We start from the raw sequence: 26,621 nt of genomic DNA, 5'->3' as shown, positions 1-26,621 counted from the left end.
TATGGGGTAATTATTTTATACTTTGATATATTATATACGGGTTTGCTAAATAACTAATTAGATCTGAGAGCGTTGGAAAAAAATTGCAATGGAGCAGCATCAGTCAGCTTTACTAACGCGTATATAATGAGTTAATATGGTTTTTTGATATAAAAACCAGTGACTTGCCCTCTCTGATAAAAACGGAACTTATTCTGAAATATACGTTACGAAACATTCACTATCACTGGATTTAACTGTTGGAACGATGAAGGGTCCTGTTCGAAAGTCTATCAGATAATTTAATTTAATTCAATGTATTCCGTTTTTTATCGATGCCTCTAAATGGGCTGTAGTAAAAAAATAAATATTTGTGCTTATTTGATAGTGATCTGGTTTCATCTGATCTGATAGTGGTCTAAATGTTAAAGTAAAACGTAAAACGTTGCATTAATCGATTTATTGGGTCATAAAATTAACTTAATCTATTCCGGATGTGTTCAAATTGACATAATTGTGGTGTCGTGGGTCAACAAATAAACGTAACGTAAGTATAACCGTTTATCTTTACGTTGCTTTATTAGACATGAACACAAAGGTACAAAACACACATAAGTGGAAGCCATTACATTTCTACTCTTTCTGCAACTTCCTTGATAGATGGCACTTATTTACACACTACAATAATCACATGCCAAATTTCGGCATCTTGTTTTTGTATTATGGACATATGGCGATATGTTCAAATAGAACAACCAACGGCCGAATTCGTCGTGTGTCTCCAACATATATATGCAAATATTAAGATGGGTATTGAAGATTCAATGTGTTCAACATTATTATTCATTGAACTCTCAAGAACGACAATCATTCGATGTATTCCTTACTTATTTGAAATACCGCTATGAGTCAATGACAAGGTATTTGAGCACTTTATTGTAAGAAGCTCTATCCCTCATAGGTACTCTTGAAAACGGATTAAATAAAAAAATATTTGCAACAATATGGATTGCTGTATTTATTTCGTCCGGCAGGAAGAAATTTTCGGAAATCCTAATTAAGATGGACAAGGGTGGTCTCCTTTTTGTGTTATTAATTTTCCTAATTCATTTTATTAATTGTCGTTAGTCTATGTAACGGCATGGAGCTTATTGTGCTATACGAGAAAGCGGTCAAGGTTGTTTTTGTTTACATTTTATTTAAACGTAGAAAGTTCCAGAAATTTTTTGGGTCTTTCTTTGTTATCAAATGTAAATGATGCTTAATTTAATAGACAGGTAGATGTGATTTATCGCCTTTTCTGTATAATTAAGAGGGATGAAATTTAATTTTTTCCTAGAATTTAAGTTTGGATTTATCTTTTAATGTCTGATAACAATTTGATTTAGAAAAATAATCGACCTCTATTTTTGTCGGCCTAATAACGTGCATTGATAGGATAGTCTTTGTTGTCGACTGTGTATGATTGGTTGTTGTAATTTTTAATATCGAAAGAAGAGTTTCGCCTTAAATAGGACGTTAACAAGAAAAGTGTCGTTTTTTGCCACGTTCAACGTTTCATTGAAAATATAAGTCGTCTTTTAGCCGAGTTACGTTTCGTTGAAGATTTTTTCTCTTCTTGCGAATTCCATCGTTGAATTACGGCCAGTTAATTATTCATTTGAAGCCACAGCCAGCATCGAAAGTTTTGGTTTCAATGTGAGTTTGAAGATTGAAGAAGTTTTGTTTGTGCAGCTGGAAGCCGAATTCGCGGTTAAGTATTTTTCTACGTTTGTTCGTGCATAATACAACACCGAAGCTTTTCTTTGTGTCTTACCGGCTGAAGTATTGTCGTAAAGTTTTGGCCATAAAAGGTGCTGCAAGGGGAGGGGTTTTGTCGGCGCTTCCCAAGTTTGTTTTCAACATGGACGCACGCACATGAAAAATTCGGACATCAGAACAAACAACAGGTCAAGAAAATTTTGAAAAATCAGAAAATCGCCTTCATCGTGGATGGAAAAAAATCACCCGAGCAATTTTGAATCACGAAGTCAGTGCGCTACGACGCGACGGCTGGAACCATTCTACATGTCGATTTGTGCGGACCAATGGAATGCACTTCCTTGGGTGGAGCTGAATATTTCCTCAAGGAAAAATCGGAAACCTCTGGAAAAATTACGGAAGTGTCACAAATCATACAAACTCAACTCGTCCGTCCAATGAAAACCTTGCAGTGCGATGGCCGTAAAGAGAACAGTTATCGATTTGCGTCGAACAATGCTTTTGGCGAGAAGCATGCCGAATTATTTGCAAGATTTTAAATCGCAGACCAAGTGGTGTAGAAAAATCACCTTAGAACTTTTCACGGAGGGAAGGTGATATTTATATTTTCCATGTTTTTGGCACAGGGTTTTTCAAGGGAAAAGAGCAATAAATGAGACCAAAAAGGCAAACGAGGAATGTTTGTCGGATATTCTGACGGTTTTCGTGTTTGGTATTGAAAATCATATCTTTCGCAGTATAAATTGCGTAACCGGAACAGCCTGGAGAGTTACGGGCATTATTTCTGGGGAAGACAAGAGACAAGCAGAAAGTCCAGGTCCACGAACATTTCAAGGAGAAGATTTCATCGATCAAGGGAATTTGCAAGGTCAAGAAGAAGATTTTATCGATCAAGCCAATAAGAAAAATCCCTGCAAAAATCCAGTATGGGGTCCATAAGAAATAAGAAGCCTGTAGCTTCTATATCGGGCGTGTTACGGAGATATTATAAGATAAGATTCCCCGAAAAATGTGCCATAGAAGGTGCTGACGGGAACCATCCATTTCCGACCGTTTAAGATAATAAAATGAAAACGAAATTTCACATTTACAGTTTTTCAGTTATTTTCAAAGATTTCTTTTTAATCACAAAAAGGGAAGCTTTGCCCCTATTTAATCCAATGGTGAGCACAAATTTGAACCACCCTGTACATAGTGACACCAAAAATTCACACACAGGGTAGCAATGTAATACATGCTGATACTGCCAAAAGAAAAAAAAACAGATCAGTAGGATGATTTAGAAATCTCCACTAGTGTATGGGACTTGATAAAATGAATTTTAATTTACCAATAACGTTTAGATAACTCAGAAAACGAATAAAACCTATTTGGAGCGTTGTAGATTAAATTTTGAATGATACACGTTCGATATAAACGTTATTATTGAAACTTGTATAACTAAGATCACTCCGTCACGCCTCGAGTTTATAACGTTATACGCGTTTCATTATGATGTTCATATCGAACTTGTATCATTAACAACTATAACGACATCTGTAACACACCTAAGTATTATTATTCACAGCTCACAGCAATTGTGTTAGTCAAAGATATGCATAACTAATTTCAAAAGTTCTTCTAGCTCAAGATTCGCAAGCTACTTTCATAATACACAAAGTTCTTGTAGTAAATCACGTCTAAACGTTTTTCCCGTCGAAGAATGAGATTGTGAAAATTATTTTAAGAATACCTTTCAACGTAACGAGATTTCTGAAAAGTTTGTTGTAAAGCAGCCTTTTAAAGGCAATCAGGAATTCTTGCAATGTCGCTCTCAGACGTTTTGTAATCTAATAGTGATTAAAAACAGTCCTATGTTCATTTTTCTAACTAAAAGGTATGACGGTTTAAAAAGCGATTTATTGAGAGGCACTATCCCTTGCGAAAAGGCATGTGTATACATTAGATCAGAATATTCATATGGAAATAAATATTGCTAAAAATCTATTAAGTGTGTATGTCCAAAATCACACGGAGCTCCATTGAATCTTGTTACCTTATCACGTTTAGAACTAAAAGATGCGGCATTATTGACAGAATTAACCCCAAAAGTAAAAAATAAAAAATAAACCTGCACTTTAACTTCCTGGACAACGTTGAACATTGTACTGTCGTTGCTATCGGAACCAGACAATCCATAGAAAATATATTGTAGCGAATATTCCAGATATTTTAGAAAGATTGTTGTTTACTGTAGGCATAAGCAAATGGAATTGTGTTTTGAGGGAGTTCCAAACATCGATGCGCTCGTGTTATCATATAAATTGTCAGTGATAAATACTACTCAACTGATATAAATTATTCCATTTCAAGACTGTTATATATTTACTGTAAATAAATAAATCACGTAATTAAATTTACGTTACATTGGTAGCAGGTGTGGAGTTGTGTTTAAGCGATCAATTAGTGGAAGTTTATGCCAGTCGAAAAAAACTTCTGCATTTGATGCAACAGATGAAAGCCGGTCAACAGTCAATGGCAGCTAAAATTGTAGCCGTGGAAGCTGGTCAGCAGTAAATTAAAGCTAAAAATGAATCAAGCCAACAAGGAATAAGAGGTATGATTCAGGGTGAGATACAAAATGTTCAAGATACGATTCATACGCTAGAAAATGAAACAGAAGCTAAATAAGTAAATACAATGACCTAAGAAGAAAATGGGTGTTATTGACGGAAGAAAGCGAAAAAAGAGATGTGTCATCGATGATAACAGAAGATCTAGTGGCTGTTCCACAATCGTCTTGCAAAGAAGTCGCGGAACCATGCGAATGTATTTTTGGATTAAAAATTCGGATTAAGCCATTGACATTCTATGGAAAATCACCGTGATTCACCAACTTGATACAGTTTAAGGTTGCTGCCAATACAAATAAATGGACAGTGGAAGAGATTGATTATATTTTATTATTATTATTATTATTATAAACATATACCAACACAAGATACAATTTGAAATGCGAACTCTCAAAACTAATAAAAATAAGAAATTATTTAAATAAATCCAGGACCCCCGGGCCCATTTTAAAAATTTCAGTATCATTTGGTACTACCGACAATTGATTTTTATTTCTTTTTCGATAACTGTCACAAATACAAAAAAATTACAAGAGACTAAAAAGTTTCCAAACAAATCGGAAAATCACATTCTTATTTTACAATCTACCAGTGGTGCACCCAAAAAAAGTTTAGGGGTATAAAATGGAACATAATCCCCTGTAAATTTTCACTACCATTGATATCATCAATTATGTAAGCCCTTCTGCTTAACTGTAGATTAGTAAGGAAGCGTTTGTGGACCTATGATTATATGAACATTTAGTCATAAAATTGTTAAAGCAAAAATGTTGAACTAAAATATGGTTAAGAAGTATAGGCGTTGTTGATAGAATGAATTGACAAAGAAAATAATATCATGTCAGTGAATTTTTGAAAAATTGTAGTCTTTTAATCCAAAGTATAAATACACCTCCTAATTGTACTTTTGGTCTATAAAGAACTTTAATAAAAATAAGACAAAGAATTAGTCCCTTCTGTAGTTATACTTCATATTCAGAAACACCCTGTATAATGCGGAGTATTGGGAACTTGAATATACGCTAAACCGTCACAATTTCATTGAACGATTGAATTAATAATTAAATTAACTTAAATCCACTTACCTTTCGTTTAGACTTTATCGAATCTAACTGCCTTTGCGTCATTTCACCGATTGAATGAGATCCCCACAGAACTTTGCCCATCGCAGTGTAACAACAGACCATTAACACCATGGGCACCAAGTATGTTAAAATGATGAATACTACTTGATACCTGAAAAATAAGGGAGGGTAAAATGTCCATGCTTCACTATGGCAAGAAACAAAAGAGTACCAAAATTAACAAGTTAAAAAAGTAATCGTAAACTGCGCACCCGCAAACCTAAGTGTTAAAACTAAAGTTAGATTTTCCTTTGTTCCAAGCGCCTATGTATCAATTTTTATTTAAAAGCTTCCATAAATAAAAAAGTTGGCACTGCGCATGAGCATAACCAAATTTTGAAACTGGCATTTGATTTTCCTTTATTCCAAGTGCCTATGTATCAAATTTCATTTAAATACTTTTATAAATAAAAAAGTTTACAATCCGGTTGAGATGCGAAAAGGGCACCTGTGAATTTTGAATCCATTCGACTCAAAAGTAAATAACATTAAAACATGAAGGTTATCATACGCATAGCCTACAGTTTACCTGCGTATTTACTTCAGCCACCCACAAAGATATGTGTATTTACGTCAAATTAACAAATATACCCAGGAAAAAACAAATAAATTACGGAAAAGATAAACTGAACTGAAGGCAGACAGGAAAATCAAAATGTCGTTAAATTGGATAAATTTACGTTTAATCCTGGAGGTTTACATCAAAAATATTGTGAGATAAAATGCTGTCAAATAAACTCCAATATCTCAGAAAGGGAAGTAAATCTTATTTTCGTTTCTATATAAATACAGGAAATAAAGCGAAAGTCGGTGCCTTAAAAGCTCGTCAATGTAAGAATACACTAAGCTTACGAAATAAAATAGGTACATCTTTAAATAAATAAGCAAAAATCGTGTCTTTCACGTACATACGTGTTCAGTTCATTTTTTACACAATAATTATGTATATTTATACCAGAATCAGTAATTACAAGTAATTGCTTGGGAGAATCGTGTTAAACGTTTTTACTTGTATTCTTCGTCGTTAGTAAGATATGTAGTAAAATATGTATTGGCATGAAAATGTAATCGCCTAAACGTTGTTTCCAAATTAATTTCGGAACAATGTTATGACAATAATGCCCATTTGCACCGATAAATTTAAATCTTAAGCGCCCCTTAAAATCCATGGTAACCATTGTCTCAATAATCGTTGCCATGGATTTTAAGGGACGCTTAAGCTAAGCTCCACTTAAATTTGTCGGTGCAAACGGGCATAAGAGAAGACCTATCTCTCCGGGCTTATAGTCCAGTATGCGGAGCAGTCAGAAGGGCCGATTCCTGCAAAAGGTGGTGTAGAACTGTAAACGATTTTATTCACAATTATATACAGGGTGACAATTTGAAAACTTACCACCCCCCATATCTTAGTAAATAAACGAGATATTAAAAAAAATCAAAATCCGTTTCGGTAATTCGGAGGGGGAATCACAATGACATAGTTGGCGACGCACCCCCTCCAACCCCCTGCGCCCCAGCCACCCCAACTTTTAAATCTTAAATAGTGACCCCCCATGTGTGATACGTTGTTGGAAAGCTCTATCTCTCTATCTTGTTTATTTACTAAGATATGGGGGGTGGTAAGTTTTCAAATTGTCACATTGTATGTAATATGTCAATTGCCAACTGTTTGCAGAACCGACGTGAGGTAAGCGTTCACACATCCTGCTATTAGAAATATCTCAATCCGAGGATGATAGCTGCAGCAACAATTCGTTCTGCTGTACGGGCGGGATCATCACGTGCAACCACTCCTACACTAAGATCAAAAGCTCTTGTTTTAAATTTTAGACAGCAAAGTTTCCCATGTGGGGAGGGAAATGCAGACGATTTTGAGGAAGCTGGAGACACAGGAGGTGTTCCGTCAAGCTGCTAAAAAACATGGGGATGAATGGGAGGACACAATTGTTGGACGAATCAGTCAATTAAACGATCTAGTCGCCTTTGATGGATCGTTCCACCGACTATACCACAAAAAATTGTAGTCGAGGCCAAAAAGTAAGATGAAACGAGGTTTTTTCCCTACTTCGTACGTGGATGAGGCCATGCAATTCATTTTCAACTAGCTCAAAGAAACCTCCGACGAATTGAATAATCAGACAGATAGTGGTAAAAAATCCGATCTCAGGTATATGATACAAAAAAGTATCCACCTCTAAATGACTCTTTAACGATGTTGATGATGTCATTCCCGAGTCTCTTAAAGTGTTGTTGCAAACGATCATAATGAAGGAGAAAGGAGGCGTTCGGGACTCATGGAAAAGGATGTGTACAGCCATTGCCCATGGCATGGCCATCATCACCACAACAAGACCTCGATCGTTTCTTTCTCCGCTTTTGAGTGGTGCTTCTCTGCTTCTTACTTTGAACACTCTTTGAAACCTCTGCTGTCCTTCACACTGAGAGTACACCAACTTCGAGTGCACAAGCATTCTGCCAGACAATATTTGACAACGCTGACTGGAACGTTATGATGCTTGATGGCAAAGACACTTTTCACGTTCCATTTCAGAGCACTGAATGAGTTAAAACATTAAGAGCATAAAAAAATGGTTAACTCTGTTTCTTAGGAAAGTTGGAAAAAAAGGGTGTTTTTTGGTCGCTTGTAAAAATGTTTCTCTTGGACCGTTTTTGTTTGCTCATCTTTTGATCGAGATAGAATTTTGTTTTCTTTAATTTACTATACAAGTGTTATTCATAAAATATGGATTATTTTCGAGTTTTAAGCGAAAAACTGATAACAGAAAGTCCAAACATTTTGTGGTTTTTTGGCTCCCAAAAGTTGTGTCGGGAAAAAATTGGTGCGCTCTCTTCAAATACATGTCATTTGGACCCAAATGGACCATTTAAAACATTAAATCTTTTACACCACCTTTTCCAGGTCAAAATTATCTGCATACTGGACTATTACGATCAAAAATAAAAAATAAATTGTACACGTCACTATGTAACGCGCAGGAGGTTATCTATCAGTCATCTATCAATTAATCGATTACTTGATTAATCAATTATTTCATTAATCGGTTATTTCGTGAATCGATCATTTCATTAAACAATTAATTAAAATTAAACAGTATTATCGATTTTCAATAATCCAGTACTAAACATGCCAGTTGAGAAAAAATCATTTTTATGAAGGGGACATTTCAGTAAAATAATAAACTGTACCAATATAGACAGGGAGCGACAAGGTCACTTCCGGTTGACGAGTATTGACCAAAATTTAATCAGTTAGCCCCTTAATCATTGTCTACCTATTACTGAAAACAGAATTAGGAAATTCGAAACCGTTCGTGGATTATCATGTACACAGACAGACGGACCGACGCACGATCGGACGAACGAACGGATAGAAAGTTCAAAATCATCAACTCGCTTTTTGTCACTCGTTAATAAGGCAAAATATGATCCGACGTATGCATATGGACATAATTTTATATTCTATACCACTTTTCTTAATAACATTTTGCCGTATTATTGACCGAAGTGGTCCTTCAGCTCAACATAAATTATATTTCTCCCATTTATCATGATCCTCTGAAATCTGTAAAAGTAAAAATGCGCTTGAAATTCTTTTTAGACCAAGCAGGCCGAGATTGCAAAGCATCAAAACGAAGCTCCGAAGCGCGTGTATACGAATCTGACGGTTAATGACCATGGAAATGAATGTATTTTCATAGGAAGCAAACAAATAAATAAAAAATACTATAAGCAGTTAAAATAAGTTGATGTTTCATCGAAATGCAAATTTATCACTATGAATTGGGATGATCTTTTGATACTTACGCAAAATCCATGCTAGAATCAGTCGGTTGTCCATCTGGCCACACTAGTATACACGCTATTCGTGATTTGTTTCTATACCTGCAACATAAAAAATAACTGTCAACTATTCAGTATGACGTGGAGACAGTTTTGTATTTATAAAGTACCAGTATCTTGCAAATTCTTACAAAGAATGCTGCATTACGTTACTAAGAAGAAGCATTTGAAGATTTCACCTCGGATTTCACTTTCTTGAATTTCTTTTGAATAGCATCGAGTTAATAAGGAACAAAGATAGTAGGTACAGCATTATCCCAATTCAACATTAATTTAAGTTTACATTCCTTATTTATCTTTATGCTTTTGTTGTATCGTTGCATGTATTTACTGTAGCGAGTATTCCGCTTGTGGACATATTGTCCCTATTTATTATTCGTTAAAGATTTATTGCATTTATCGATTCGATTAGAAAGCTAATTCCGTTACTATATTGGTTCTCTCGAAATAAGATATAATAGATGTTCTGATTATTGTTTTGAGTTTTAATGTTATAATATTGATATTACCAAGATACAGCATTGGTTACATTAATAATTGGTTATTGAAATTAAATAATTATATGTTAGCTATTGCTGATTATTCAGACAAGAAACCAGAACCCCCTAGTGCCAGGAGTTTTGCTATGGTATGGTCCTTAATTTTTATTTTATTTTTAGTTTCATTCTGGCAGGAGTTTGTGCCTGTCTGGAACCCACCCTATACGGGTTTGCAGTCGCTCTGGATTGTTTCACTGGGAGACCTACTCTTCTCTGACTAGCCGGTCAATCCCCAATCCCGTTTCATATCCCTCAAGAATCGCTACATGTTTCAAATATGCGATATGTTTGCCTTTACTTGAAGCATCCAGAAGCCCATACTTAAGTTTTCTAAATGGCCTTTTTAACATTACTAATCGGTGACTTTCTTCTAGAGATAAATCCTGGATACTGCCACACTTATGGGAAACATATAAAGGCATTTTTGTGTAATATTTGTTATTCCACGACTGCATTTTTTAGCATTGATAATGCTTATGTTTTGTGTATGGGTATGAAGTTACCAGTTTCGTCAAGCAGAAAAGAGGACAGTGGTGTCGCGTCAAGTGTTAATTGTACCGTACTCGGCCGCAATCGATAGATTAATGAAAACTTGCGGATACTGTCGATACGGTACTTACTTAACAGTGCGCAATTGTTTTGTTAATTCAAATCTAAAATCTACTCAAAACTTCAATTTTTATCTTTTACTTAGTTATATCTATTCTCTAGAGTCTAGACAATTGGATGACCTCGAATAAGCTTTTCAAACGATCACGACGGCAGAACCTAAGCTTGCTATTTTTGACGCCTCTAAATTAAATTCAAAACTTTCAGAAGCTTTACAATGATTTATATATGGCTTCTGATATAAAATAAAACTTTGTGTTGTAGGTATACGACGATAAAGGGAAACTAACCATCTCGTGAATTAACATCTTTCACTCAATGGTTAAAATATCCCTTTATCGTCTTGTATAATAGATAACTATTATATTTTGATTTTATAACTGTTTCAGATCAGGCTGTTATAGGGTTTTCGCTATAAAAAGCGTTTCACGTCATCAACAGAAGAAAATGGCATGCCAATTTAAATCAAGATTTGGCGAATTTATATTCATTATTATTTAGTTACTTTTTGGGAGAATAAGTTGGCAGATTCGGAATTTTTTTTACAATATTGTCAAACGTTATTTGTTGACATTTGACACTTTGGTTCGGTTTTTGCGTGTGAAAGTTTTCGGTGATTCTTGTGGTTGTTGTTATTATTCATCTTCGCTCTTAGTGCAAAAAAATGTGTTCTTTTCAGAACAAAATTGCTGTTTGTGTACATTCTACCGTTATTTGCATTTGTACTCGCCACAATGCCGAAATATTTGAACAGTAAAGCGAAGGAACTCCACTCCTTGCGTCTTTAATTCAATATTTTGAACAGGAACGAGATAATGGGGGTCCCTTATTACCATTGGGTTCAGTTCGAGAGGTAAGAATGGTTTCAATTATGTACTTCTGACTAGGCATGGGAATTTTTTTCGATATATCGATAGGTATCGATAGTTATCGATATATCGAATAACAATAGGTACAGCTAAAAAAATCGATATATCGATACTTATCGATAAGTATCGATATATCGATAACTATTGATATATCGATATGTCGATAACTATTGATATATCGATATGTCGATAACTATTGGTACGATAAAATTATGTTACTGTTGAGGTTTCAACGAGCGCTACTATTTTTATTAATAAAATCCATTTTCGGGTTTACTCTCGTGTACATTTACTATTTTTAGTTGCTCAACGTTTCGGAAACTTAACTTTGCTCCCTTTCTCAAGAGAAGCGCTACGTCACATCATCATCCATGCCAAATAAACGCAGTAATAAAATCTTTAGAAAATAGATCTTTTCGTCTTACTGACGATTGCTCAAAAAAAGAAGCACTTCAAAAACTTGAACAAAATGTTGCATCAAAATGGCTACTCTTTAGATAAAATAAAGAAGACAATCAAAGGGTGTAATCATGGCCTATGTATCGGTATCTGATTGATGGTTACAGAGGACCAGTCACAAAAAAACAGAAAAAGCTAAGAACACTTCAAATTTAGATATACAGTTTCAATTGATTGACATTTACGAAATCTAACAAAAAACTCTTGATAAAGGTAGCAAAGAAACGTCGAGTAACTATTAATAGTCACTTTACACGAGAATAAACCGGAAAATGGATTTTATTAATAAAACTCGATAAGATAACTATCCCTGTCGATAACTATCGATACGTCGAATATTTCTCTCAAATGAGGCGTGCAATTACCGCTTAATTACAGCGGTAATTGCATTGTAGAAAGCTAAAGAGCACTGCGATAATTGCACAGTTAATATGGTAACTCCATTAAAGTTGCAAGAACTGCATTCGGTTATTTTCATATTTTGTTAAAAGAGCCCTCTTGTCTTGTCGGGCTCTCGCCAAAATATAAAAGTAAACTCATGCAGTTTTTAGACACGCTTTCAAAAAAATTATCGGTAATATTATATCGATACCTATATATTAAAAACTATCGCCATAACGAGAACTATCGATATACCGATACTTATCGATATAGCGACAGTTATCGATCTTTCGATAGTTATCGGTGTATCGATAACCATCGATATTTCGATAATTATCGGCATATCGATAAGTAAAATATATCGATGGGTAAGTACCCGATACTTATATCGATAGGTGAAAACAGTTATCGCCCATCCCTAGCGATAACTATCGACATATCGATACCTATCGATAGTATTCATATATCGATAACTATCGATATATCGATAACTATCGATATATCGATAACTATCGATATATCGATAACTATCGAAATATCGATAAGTACCCGATACTTATCGATAGGTGAAAACAGTTATCGCCCATCCCTACTTCTGACTACTTCTACTAATTGTGATTACCTTCAGCGCGTTGTGGCAGCATTACATCATAGATCATACTACACTAGATAGCCAGCGTATATGCAAGAGTTGTTTCGCGTTTAAGTAGTTCCATAAAAATATTTATAGGGGGCTTTCAAAGTTAAGAACGTAACTGATTCATCCGAAGCCGTCTTCGTACGAGTTCGAATCATAATATCATAAATACAAAGAGTGATTATTGTCTAAACACGAGACACATAAACATGACCTACTGAACATTCCTCACTATCATTGGGATAAAATTACATTTGTAAGTGGGCGTCATTCAAGACGAGGTAGATTCTATTACAGTCAGGACGTTAGTTACAATGAAAGAAATAATTTGAAAGTTGTACACAATATTCCCTTTGTTTTTTTTTAACCAGCGCTAACCAATACATTTTCCAGATTTTCGGATTAAATTAATAATTGCAAAAGCGTCTTTTTTCTTAGCATAATTTCTGAAAACTTTTAGTTTCACGTATCTACGATACTTTAGCATACCTTCAAATATAATATCACAGATACAGATATGTATACTATAAATCTGTGATAATATGCACCTACTTACAGGCATATTTACATTGTAACCACACATTTATCTAATTTAGATTTGTTGTAATTAAGCATTTTATGATTGGGATAAACGAGATATCCCGCTTAGCCTCCTACATAATAAAATTGTGTCCAGCTAAAGTGAGTCGGAACTAGAAGCGTCTGTGGTTAAAATTTCAAAGAAATATCTCCATAAATATGAAAGTTGGCATTGCGCAGTCTGCGCAAAATATGGAAAATACGAAACTGATCGAAATGGGCAAATATAGACCATAACGGCTATCAATTAGCGAAAACCCGAAGTCTCTAGGTGGCCCAGGGGCCGAGATCTCGATGGAACGGATGGACGGACGGACGGACAGACGGAAACACGAGCACTTCGTTGTGTTACGATAAAAAATTTAATTTAAATCAAGATGTGAATATTCGGTATTTTAATTTACAGTAAGGTAACCAGATAAAAACATCTATAACACCCACACAAGGTTGCGCTTAGGAATGACACCGATATCCCATACAATAGCCCTTTATTCTAAAAATAACTGTGCTTTGCCATTTCGCGCGTCTTCTTACCCCGCCAGGTAGTTTGTACTATTCTCATAAAAACATTGCCGCTGGAGGACGCAGTCGACTTATTTGGCGGGACGAATTATGAGAGTCTAAAATTTATACAGCGCTGTCTATCTAGTGTGATCTTTGATTACATTTAAACATTCCTACGGTCAGCAGAATTTCCCAAGCTGTTAAACAAAACGAAGCTTTGATATCGCAGATCTCGTATTTGCATCTAAAATTAGGTACTGGCGATGACCACGGAGAAATGAATCGTGAAAACTGTTTACATTGGTTTGAAAAACAATTATTAGTAAATTTAGAAGAACCAAGTGTTATTGTATTGGACAATGCTTCTTACCACAACACCTTATTGACACAAAATCCAAACAACTCGTGGAGAAAAGCAGATTTTCAAGATTGGTTACACAATAAACTTGTAGAAGGAAGCACTTGCGATTGTAACCTCAGAAATGTGGAAAAATTCAATTAATCACACCGAAAAGATAATAAAGGAATAGTATGAACGCGAAAAACAATTGGATATTGCAGAAATGGCCCCAATCATTATAAACTGGGTGAAAATGATAGTTGAGTGATGACGATTAACCTGACAATACATAAAACTGCAATTACCTAAGTCACGAGAACTGTGTATTAAAATTTATTTTCTTTTATGTTAACAAAATGGAATGTTACGTAGTCTGAAAAGTATCTTTCACCTTTTTACGATCATATCAGTTTATGTTGATTATCATTTTATGTAGTTCAATAAAATTTCTTGTGTTTTTGTCTCGGTTGAACTTACTAGTCTCAAATTCCACTACAGCAAGAGTTGGCCAAATAACGTAAAATCAGTCAAGATTTCAAGCAAGCATTAACTTGATATTTATTTGCTGATGGCCTATGCAATGGTTTATAACTTCCGAAACATTTACATAATGCCGCAGTGCCCACATTCCTCATCTTTCTGCTCACAACGGCAGCAATAGGTTATAAACAAAATGCGACTACAGATTTAGTAGACTGCACTTTCCTTGAAACCGTCGCAGCACAGTAGGAATGGGTTTTATTTATGCACAGTAGGTTGGTTTCACACAGAGAGCCCAAAAAATTATCTCTGAATTTTCTAGTTCATCTGGATGGAAGAAACATAACCTAATAGTTATTTGTTTCATTAGTACAAAAAATGTCAGTTTTCGGGACGAGGAAGATAGTTGCTGGACGACGCGTTAGGGGAGTCCAGCAACCTTCCGAGTCCCGAAAACGCATTTTTTGTACGAATAAAACATAAAATTTTTTCTCCAACCCCCTTTACTTCAAATTATATTCGAAATTAGATTCAGTCACAGTTTCACTACTATAGTATAAGAACTTCTGCTTTCTTGTCCTCACGTGTCATGCCACTCTAGTTTTTAGGTTAACTTATAACCTATTCGTTCTTACTTCTTACTTCTCACCTCTCGCGACTTTGTAGGGAGCAAATAAATCTTGAGGTAGCATATTCTGCCGTTTCTATAATCTCTGGCGGAGTGCAATCCATGTCGCTATCAGTTTCAGTCATTTTATTGTATACACAATTAATATTGTTATATTTTGTATTGAAATAAAAAACTTACCATACAGTTTTTTAATTAAAATTAATTGTAATTAACTTTTTCAAATTTTGAATTCAAAATGACAGATAATAGTGCAATGGGTCTGAAGTAGATGGCGTTACGCTCGACGGCGGGTTGTATACGTATTAAAATTACGTTCACGGAATATGTAAATTACGTTACACATGGTTTAAATAAAAATAGCGAGCGTAAATCATTTTCAATACATGTACATACGTATAGGTAACAGCATTTGCATTGAATATGCAAAAATATTTAATATGTATGTATAAAAATATCTTATAACCTGCAATGTAAAACGATGTCAATGTGACATATCTCCGTGATTGTAATTTTTTAATTGGCCAACTTTCAAGGTCAATTTCTTTTTGGTACTAGGACCAAAAGTATCAACTTTTTGTACAGTTGCCATGGTGAAAGCGATTAATCCGCAAAACGTCAATTTTAGGTACCGAACACTGTCACAAAATAGCGTCTTATTCAGGTGGTTGGAGAAAAAAGTGTTTCCTAAATAAAAGATTAATATATCAGCATACCTTAGAAATATTTGGCAATGCCGTGTATTGTTGACGTCATCAAATCAATGACGTGCAACGCTTTTTATAGCGAAAACCCTATAGGTAATAGCGAGTTTGCGGATGTACATTTTACGTTACAAAACTTGTCGTTATATCTTATAACGTAAAAAAACTTAAGAATTATACCGTATAAAGACACTATTATACCTTATGTTTATAAATAACGTAAACCAATCAAATTCCAGCAACAATAAATTTATCCGCAAGCGCGTTTCACTAAATTTCCCTTACGTTATATCATAAGAAAAAATGGCCGTCTAACGTAACGGAAAATACGTGTCCGCAAACTCGCTAATAAGTTACTAATTTTGCGGGAACGTCATTTACGACATACAATCTGCGGTATACGAATTGCAAATTATATGGGGCTGTCCGATACATTAACGTCTATTTGAATTCGGCACACGACAAAATTGGTAGGACTTATTAAAGGTTAGCCCACGTGCAGTTTTACACCGATCTTGAAAAGGTTCAGTTCAATAAAGCTATACAAATCACTGATTGATTTTAGGTTTACAAGTGTATTCACAAAATGAATAATATATTAAGATTCCTTTACGCCATACCTACTCACAAAACAAAATTAATCAACTTTTCTAAATTACTTTAGATGCACGCAGATTTAATTGAAAATTTTCCAACAGAAGTTCAGCAAACTAATTGTCTGTTTATGACACGAAAGTGATTTGTTGTTGGAAGAAAAATATAATTCTGGGATTATAAAATTTAGTTTAATATAGAAATACAGCGTCCGCCGTTACTAATTTGTCTTTTATAACTTGACAGCATTAAGTGTCGATTGACGTATTGTATTATGTTTAACAAGTTGGATAATTGGATCCGAGAGCTAATTAAAATTTTGTCGCGCTTCCTTAAGCACGTCCTGAAACATCCATATAAACTGTAGGACGATACATTTTTTACGTCCACATTATGCAGCGCTTTGCCGAAGGCAATGCCAATAGGCAAAGCCAGCGACTGTAAAAACGTCTACATATGTGTTGGCATTCTTTTATTTTAGTCGCAATATTCACTGACGAGGATTTACTAATTTCTTTAGTTGCGGTTATCATGTTCGAGAATGAAGAAAAAACACTGCGCAAACTACGGTTTTGGGTACGTGCAAGCCTTCAAAGTAGAGCACAATATGTATGAAGGATTTACTATTGGACGATATGGACCAATTGAATCTTGAGTACAGATCTGGATGTGGTTTCAGTAACTTAGAAGGAATGAGCAGTAGTGATTTTCTTTCTTCTAAATTTGATTGCATCAAATACGAAGAAAGAAGATACGTCTTTCGGAAGAGCTATCTCCGCCGTTCGTCCGCTCTATTTGGAAGCACGCGCTAACTGCCATGATAATCTGGATCACAACTGAAGCCGCGAGAGGGCAGTGGTTAGCACGTCTCCATTTTCCGTTCTCATAGACTTCCTCTTAAAGAGAACGACACTTGAGCGATTTTCATTGGCACACGGATGGCTTATTAGGAGTGTGCCGATTTTTTAACGGACGTTGGTGCGTGTGAATTGAATACAACTTAGTGTGTTTCTACAGTATCCGGTAATTTCACCGGTCCGTCCGTTTACCGGTCCGTTAAAAAAGCGGATCGTGTGAAAGGGCTCTTAGTCGAACCAAATTTTGTTTTGTCGTAAAGTCATTTGAATGTTTGTTTCTTTTGAGTATTGATTGTAATTACGTATAAGAATAACCCCTCGTGTCGGACGTTAACCATTGCTTATGCGAATTACATCTCAAAAGAAACCTTAAAATAAGAAATAGTTAGTGAGCACCTACTTGTATGTTACTGTCGTCGAATATAGCAGGCACGGGAATCCACTAATCATACTAGCTATCCATATAAGGACGATTGTAACTAATGATGATGTTTTTGACATCCTTGGCTGCAAGGGATGTACAATAGCCAGATACCTGTCAAAGTAAAATCAGATTATTCTAAAGAAACGAAACTGTTTTTAATACATTTATAATAAAATACAAACATTTTGGAACTTGTGTACGTGAAATGGTGGATGAGGTATGCGTTTTTTAAATGGTCCTTTGTTGTAGATACACAGGAATTTCACCCTTTAATAATGACATTTATTAAGTTATGTAAGACAGCACTGTAACCCATTTATAACAAGTACCCATAAATTGTGCACATCGCTTGTGCAGATAAAGCGCGTTTTTTTAAACCAAAATTTGACAACCAATTTTCAGATATATGTTTACAAAACCACTAAAAATCTTACTTAAAAAAAGATGTTTTGATATTATGACAACAATTTGTGACAAAAAATATGCAAAAAAGTATATATTGTCCCCTGCCGTAATCACCTGTTTATAGGCCGTTTTCTTATGATTAACAGTTCAGGCAAATTGGACTTTTTAAAAAAGAAAATTGTTAATGAAACTTTTCCAAGTGGATATGTTAAAATGGTATATAACAAATACAAAATAAAAATAAATACGTAAGCGGGAAAGTGGGACTAAGTTTTTGGGGAGGGTGAAAATCGTATGACGGCTATTTCGGGCAAAAGTTGAGATCAAAAATGTTCAAGTTGTAGATCGTGAAAAAAATTACAACTTTGTTTCCAGTCGCTTTCTTATACATAACCTCAAATAACCGAAAAAATCAAGGAAAAGGTGTTTTTTTGTTTTTTATTGTTCATTTCCGCAAAAATGATTTTCTTTTAACGAGATGTTATTGAAATATACTATTTTATAATTCAAGTAACTACAAATGTTTTCAATATAAAAAATTAAGAGGTTAGCGAAATATTCGTTTTTTCGGGAAAAAACTTTATTTTTCAAATGAAAATTGTCCTTCGGAGAATTATCGTAGCGAGTTCTATGTGGTGTCATTTTCTCCGTTTTTATATACACGTTTAGATGATATGATAGTCCCTATTGAAGAATAAGCTTAAAAAACTCCAAAAAGGACTTGAGTAACATTGATTTTTTTAGTAAATGTTAATAATTTGGTGGAGTCAATACTTTAAACGCGAATTGCGGGGCAACGGGACGTTGAAAGTACCGACAAAGGGATGTGGTAGCTCCCAACCAGATCTTACTGATGGTGGGGTCAAAACTTCAAACGCAAATTGTGTGTCAGCGCGACGTACGTACGCGAATATACAGGGGGATGTATTTAAAAAATGCAACTTTGATACAAATCACCCTGTATAACAACTGCAATTTTGTTGAAAATATTTTTGGGCTAGGTAACTGACCAACAGGTAACATAGCAATAACAATTCAACATGCCCCGACAATGAATTTGAAATATGTGCGTTAATAAACCCACAATCTTCCACCCGCACACTAATGACCCACCCTGTATATAAACATTTTTTAAATAAAGTTTTATTTTGGGCTATGTAAATGGCAATGGATAGTTTAGTCGGAATGTTTTAGTCACACTGTTAGTTACAATGGTAAATATTGAGACGATTTACCTAGGATATATTCGAAACTAGTCCGGTGCACTAATATTGAAAATGATTAAGCAGTGGCGTACCTGCAAGCAGGCCACAGTCACGAATATCCTGTTCATAATATTAATTGACAATATTTACGTTAACAAACATTTTTAATGGCAATTGCGCATAATGGATTAAATTATAATGTTAGTTCATTGATTCCCATGTTAATCAATGGTTACACTTTAAAAACCAATGAGCAAAAAGGTGGCTAGGTACTTACCTATCGCATGATATCCCTGTTAGTGTAAATACACTTGCTGCAACAGTTACGTAGGCAATGAAATTATTTACGGTGCAGTACCAACTGCCAAATTGCCAGTGCCTGAAACAATATACTCAAATTTAGTATAACATGTTGGGATTAAACGCATCTGAATGTGTTACACATCGATTATGATAAAAACTTGAGTTGATTATAATAGTTCCTTTAATTTCAATTTACCTACTCTTGGTTAAATGTCAAACATTCCTTAAAATCTCATTTTCTTTCAAAATATGTAAACAACACAGAGTGGTCCATTAAAGAAAAGGTTACTTTATTGATAATCCGATATGTAACTGTTTTTCTGATTCGTTCATTGCAATAACGAATAAAAAATGCTTCATGTTTCCTAAGTTAACCAACGCCTTAGCTGCAGTACCTAGGTAATAACAACGTTAAAGTAACTTTTTACACATTGTGTAAACTGTATTAAGTTTGCTGATTGTAGAAAGCGGTAATTTAGCAGTAGCACATATACCTACATTGTTGTGCAAATTACGTAATGCGAACGTTTGTTTGGATTCGGCATTTCGAATAACGATGGGGGACATCCTGTGTGTGAGTTTCAATTACTTTAAAGCATATATTTAGTTGAAAACGCAAATCCGATCATATTGACTAATTAGAGGAATCAGAATTATTTAATAATTTTAGTTTCGTTTAAATAATTGCTTTGTTTAATTTGTTCAATTTCATTGTAAAGTTATTTTGTGGTAGTAAAATAAGGAACATCTATATATTATTTGCGTAGGTATTGTAAAAGTTTATCTCCGGTCTGCGACAAGACCTGTTATCGCTGCGTACACTAATTCAATTTCAAGATAAAGGTATGTTATCACCGTTTTGGAAAACACAGGACACAAGTGCAGTTTGATTTTTCGAAGACACGCATTATTTTATTAAGGAAAGAAAGGGAAAAAGGGAAAAAACGAAGAAGTACGTGTCAATATTGGTAGTGGAAAATGAATATTTACTCCAACTTAATAATGTGAGCATTCATAGTCCGCATAGCGATCCACAATATCGCTGTAATTATGGGAATTCTTGGACGGAGTGTGCTCTTAGTCCTTTTACAATTACATAGCACTAATTCCCACTCATCATCAGAACTCGATGAATCTTGACTTTCGTCGTATTTTCTACGCATTACGATACCTTAAGGACGACATACAATTCATAAGAACTAATAGAGGCCGCCACTGATAAATTGCATTCTAAAATTATATCGAAGTTTGAGAATGACTCCTGGGCTTATACAATCATTTTTTAGAGTGGTTTTTGAAAATATAAATTCTACATACATTACTCTAAAGCGACTATATAAAGGTTTTACTAGAAAGACAGTAATTACTACAATATTGCTAAGATAAGACGACACATTTTATTTTTTATTTTAAGCAATTGTTGAATTATAAAGTACAGTCGCTGTAAAACTGCTCCTCTTCTTTCAATATTGAAAGTTTTTGTCATTTAAAATCCAATATTGCGGAGGAGTCATTCTCAAAGATTTCATTTCTAAAAAGTTACATCAACCGCAATGGCGGCAAGCAGCAGTAGCGCAGCTATTTATTTCTGAATTTGTCACGCGGTTTGTCTTGAAGCTCGAATCGCGGTCTTTGAGTACCATTTTATGGAGAGATTTTGGCGAAATCCACTGAAATGGCGCACTTTTGCGACAAGATGGTAGAGTAATAAACTGCCACACAAGAATGCGCCGAAGTCCGTTCGATCTCACACGAGGACTTTGATACTTTTGCGTTAGTAATCGCAATGCCACCTTTCACTATTTAGAAGACTAGACTTTTGACTCTTGAGAATTGTGACTCTATTTACTCGTGAGCTCTCTGAGAACAAAACGTGTCAAACGTCAAATTTGTTGTTTGGGTAATTCCACACAGTTTGGAAACGAATTCATACATTCTATATGCATGCTTATTAAACATTTTAGGTAAGTTATTAGGTGATTTCTAATACCGTTTTTCATAAAGGCGACACGTCCACGCAATGTATGGTAATCTGTGCGAAATTCTTACATTGTCTTCAACTTCCAAGCTAACGAAGTCGAGTACCTTAGTAATGAATAATTACGGAAATTTACGGAAGAATAGACATTATTAATGAATATATTTTTTAATAAAGCGGTGATTTATGAAGAGAATAAGCCGGTGCGTAGGTAACAAAGAAATCATTGAAAACAGGGATTTCCCTATAAGCTCAAAAATTAAATCATACCATTTGATCACGTACTTGGAAAGCGGGTTGTAATTAATAGGTGCAATTAAGGCATTTTAAGAACAAAAGAGAATAATAATTAGAATTCTTGCCGTTAATGAAGGAGAACATACAACAGAAAGCATTATTTTTAAAATTTATTATATATAATTTTTAGTTATTAAGGGTATGTACAACGCGCAGAAAGGAAAAGTCTATTTTATTCTGAATAAAGTGAATAATCGAGCAATACAAATTCTGTAACCGCAAAAACTACAGTTATGGCTGGTAATCGATGACCGCAAATGAAGTTGACGAATATGAAAATATGAATGAATTATGTATGTACTTAGGTGAATCTAGCGTGCAACGGGTAGTTACAAAATCAAGACTTTTCGTACTACAAATTTTGATTTAAAATATGTTACTTTCTCGAAAAAATTATTGCCGTCGGCTAGCTGAAATTCTGCTCGATATAACAGAAAAATCAAAGTCTACCTTCATCTACAGCCCTTCAGAACATATAACGCTCGCAAGGAGAGAATGCAAGTCACAGAACACCTGATACCGGTTTACAATCGTATGTTCTTCATATTTAACCATACCATTGTTATGTATACCGGCATCAGGTGTTCTTTGATCGGAATTCTCTCCTGGCGAGCATAATAACACAAAACCACGGTTCCTTAAAGTGTTGTTAAAATGTCATAGATGTACCCGGCACGGGCATTTCACTCTAACATCAACGACGCGCAGCACATCCAAGTAGTGTTAATGGGGATTTTTTCAAAAATCTTTACGCATAATTAATTTCGAAAGCCCATCAGCAGCGACAGATTAATTTAAAATTTCATACATTATTTCTTTTCTTTCTTATACCTAACGGTAGAACGGGTCACGTATCTTCAGGGGTTTTGATATCCATAATTTGTGGAGAATTTATACATATTTCATAGGGAAGATATTATCACTTTTAAATACTTAATTGCATATTAATTTAGAGGATTTATATTTTGTTTATGAGCATTTATTAGGTACCAGCGTACCACTTTAACGAAAATAAATTGAATTCTTGTGGACGTAGAATCCGAAAATGTAAAAAAGATAGGGGGTCCCTATTTAAAATATCAAAGTTGATGGCTACTTCCGGTATTTGCGGAAGTGGCGCCATCTTGAAAATATTCTAGTTCAATTCACATGTGCCAAAACCCTTAAAGGACTTATCAGTTTAGTTTCATTTTAAAAGGTTCTCCATATCTTTCTGACTCGTCAAGAATGACCCTGTATATTAGATCGTATCGTATTGAACTTGATCCTGCCTTCTACGGCAGGTTTTTGTGTCGGTCTTCTGGTGAATCAAGTGGTTGCTATTCGCATGGCGTCCTTTTCAGAGCGGGTTTCTTGTTGCCTAAAAATGATTCGCAGGTAGATGGGGCTAGGGCCGCTCGAGCGCCTCGGGATGTAATCTTGTTGCTCAGGCAATAATACTAGATTTCTCTACCTTGGTATATATTATATAATGTATCTTGGTGTATAATAATTCATGCGTTCTACATGTACAGCGCTCCATGTGTATGGAACAAATTCATTTTTAACGTTATAATGTACTATACGGAAAAAACTCCGAAACACATCGATTTGTATTCTTAATTTGAAAATTTTAAATTAAGAAGAGAACCCGTAACAGATGCCCGCTTTGCAGTTTAAAAAAATATTTTTTAGCATTTGTATTTCGTTCAACATAGGGAAATTTACACATATACCGCTTCATAATTAACGTGAATGAAAGTATCTCGTGAGATAAGGGTGATCAATTTACGTGTTTCGAGTAAAACGTAGATTGTCTTTAGTAGATAAACGCTAGCTCGACCGTATTACCAGTTTTAAAAATCGCTGCTATGGAGAGGAAGGGGGGATTTCGCGTGTCTATGTATAAAAAACAGAAAACTCGCTGGCATGACGGATGTACCGTTTCGATTTTTCTGGCGGGCGAAATACAAGTGGCCATCGCAACAGGAGGGCCGGTATTTTTAGCTTAATTTTGAGAGCAAGCACGTACAACGCGTGAATCGCAATTCGATTTCAAGAGAAAATACGTTCAGTTACTTCGTGAAATTTAAAGACAATTAATTTGTGCGATTACTCGAAGCACAACTCAATTAATAAATCTGGAAAATTAATATTCAGTACCGTGAGGAAGTGGCTTTTTATTCCGGTGCATAAACAAGTTCACACTGACAACAACAAAAATCTGAGCTTACCAGGGTGGTGCAGAAAGTTCAGCTGTACAGTCACGAAGCAATTTGTTTTCCATATTTAAGGAAGGATAATATCAATCGTAATCTGAAGAAAACCTCGTCCCCATCAATAGCTGTACTTGTTCGATTATTTTTAGGAATTTATATAAAAATTTGAGTTAACGTAAACATAATATTCCTAAAGGAACCAAGCTGTGAGAATCTACGACAGCAAACAGGTTTGTGTCACATTTTATTGATAATAATTGGATCTAAAGAAAGGACTCTGCCAAGAAATTATTACGTATAAAAATGAAGGTTTAAAGAAAGATCAAACCTAGCATTGATACGTGGCCGAGTTGCATATTTTTTTGTATTTTCTTATGAACCAAACGAATATTTTACCACAAAAAACTTAGAAACTAAAAAAAAATGCAATTAGGTAGATCGTCTTTATTTTGCTAGTATATGGAAGAAATTTATTCGAGAGTAATTAAACCAGTAACATCGGGTTTTGATTTTCATTCTTGAAGAGGAGATAAAAGGCTAAACTTCCGCAAGGTAAGGGGTTTTTAAAGTTAATTAATTGTTACAGTAAAATGTTTGCCAGTGCCACAAGATTCAATGCTATTCCATGCAAATAAGGGTTTTCAACTCTCTCAATTCATTTAAAGAAATAAAAGAACACAGGATAGTCCTTAATTGCACAAAAAGTGGTTAGCATATTAAATTTCTTAGTAATTAAAAATAAAAAATTTTAAAGATGAAAGAAAACGGCCTGCAATTTACGTTTGAACACAATGAAAGATTAATATCTTCAAGCACAGACTGCCTTTTTGCTCATAAGATATTTACAGCGGGGCGCTTGTCTAAGGATATTCGTAGAAAGCTCGTTGGCGTCCATGATTAATAGCATCCAACCTTCTGTCAATTACCGGCTAAATCTCACTTTCAGAATAAGAAGCGCTTACCTTTTTTTCATTAAAAAAGACAATGTCTTTCACAGCAGACACATTCTGCAGGCAACTTATTTATTTTCAGCGCGTAACGTCATCTTTAAAAAGCTTTTGTAAAACACTTCCTTAATTAATTGAAAACTGAAGGAAAAGGTTGTGTTGTTCTGAGTACAGACCACTTCAATCCATGGCGCAATTCTAAGATCGCTAACGTAATTTTTATTTTGTACATATGCAACTTCCGATGCCATGCAATTAATCGCAGGTAAATTTACTTGCCTTTTCTAACAGGTTGCGATGCGGTGCAATTAATCGCAAGCAATTTTTTGTGTGCGAGACTTCGAAGGCACATACTAGCGATATGGTAGTACCCAAATTAAACAGACAAAAACGTAAATTGGTCAATAGGTAGGTACCATCAATATGAAGCGAAGGGCGTTTTCTGAATTTCATCACCTGTTTGTAAAATTGATGGTGGATCCCGTGTCTAGTTGCGGATTACACATACAGAATAAATAAATAAATAAATAAATAAATAAATAAATATATATATATATATATATATATAAATAAATAAATAAATAAATAAATATATATATATATATATATATATATATTTATTTATTTATTTATTTATTTATTTATTTATTTATTCTGTATGTGTAATCCGCAATATAATTAAAAACCCTTTTACCTTTCGGTGTAGGGGTATGCTACACATTCAGCTTTAACTTAGATATTTCACTACATTACATAGTAGATAATAAATTATAATTGTTCTGATAACATTATGTCTGCACAGTGCAATTCTTCTATTCATTGTTTGTGTGTGAAGTTCGCCCATTCTTTCTTTTTCGCTCCGGTCCATGTTTTCCCCCTTGTCTCTAATATTTTGGTTATTATTTTGTCCCAAGTTTCTTTAGGTCTGCCTCTTTTTCGTTTATTCTGACTCCTAGCTTCCCATACATTCTTGACTGGCCTGCTGCTACTCATTCTTTGGAGATGTCCCCACCAGCTCAGTTGTCGGTTTTCAATAAACTCTAGTACTGACTCTACTCCAAGGTCTTGTCGTATTTGGGTGTTCCTGACGCAATCCACTCTTGACACTCCTCTTACACGTCTAAGGTATTTCATTTCTACCGCTTGTATTTTGCTTTTTTGATTTTTAGTTAAAACCCACGTTTCGCACCCATAAGTTAGAACTGGTCTGTATATAGTTTTATAAACGTTTAGTTTTGTATTATATGAGACTTCGCGTTTACCGATAAAACATTTATTTAGGGCAAAATACAGTTTTAATGCACTTTCTACTCGATAGTTAATTTCTGGTTCATTATTACTTGTAGC

The 26,621-nt window shown here is 34.7% G+C and overlaps 1 protein-coding gene across 1 annotated transcript in view; it reads right to left on the bottom strand.

The window, feature by feature from the left end:
• Window positions 1-3,264: 3,264 nt before the first annotated feature.
• The window catches only part of LOC116165795 (tachykinin-like peptides receptor 86C), an 82,324-nt gene continuing 58,967 nt past the window's right edge, over window positions 3,265-26,621 (bottom strand). Inside the window, exons 3-7 of the mRNA XM_031480476.1 lie at window positions 19,829-19,930; window positions 17,918-18,052; window positions 9,302-9,379; window positions 5,438-5,588; window positions 3,265-3,276 (exon numbers count right to left, since the gene is read on the bottom strand). Of these exons, the coding sequence (XP_031336336.1) occupies window positions 3,265-3,276; window positions 5,438-5,588; window positions 9,302-9,379; window positions 17,918-18,052; window positions 19,829-19,930 (478 nt within the window). The remainder of the gene's footprint in view (window positions 3,277-5,437; window positions 5,589-9,301; window positions 9,380-17,917; window positions 18,053-19,828; window positions 19,931-26,621) is intronic.

The sequence above is a fragment of the Photinus pyralis genome, unplaced genomic scaffold, assembly GCF_008802855.1.
Source record: "Photinus pyralis isolate 1611_PpyrPB1 unplaced genomic scaffold, Ppyr1.3 Ppyr1.4_LG3a, whole genome shotgun sequence".
Taxonomy (NCBI): domain Eukaryota; kingdom Metazoa; phylum Arthropoda; class Insecta; order Coleoptera; family Lampyridae; genus Photinus; species Photinus pyralis.
This window is presented reverse-complemented; position numbering and strand designations above follow the sequence as displayed.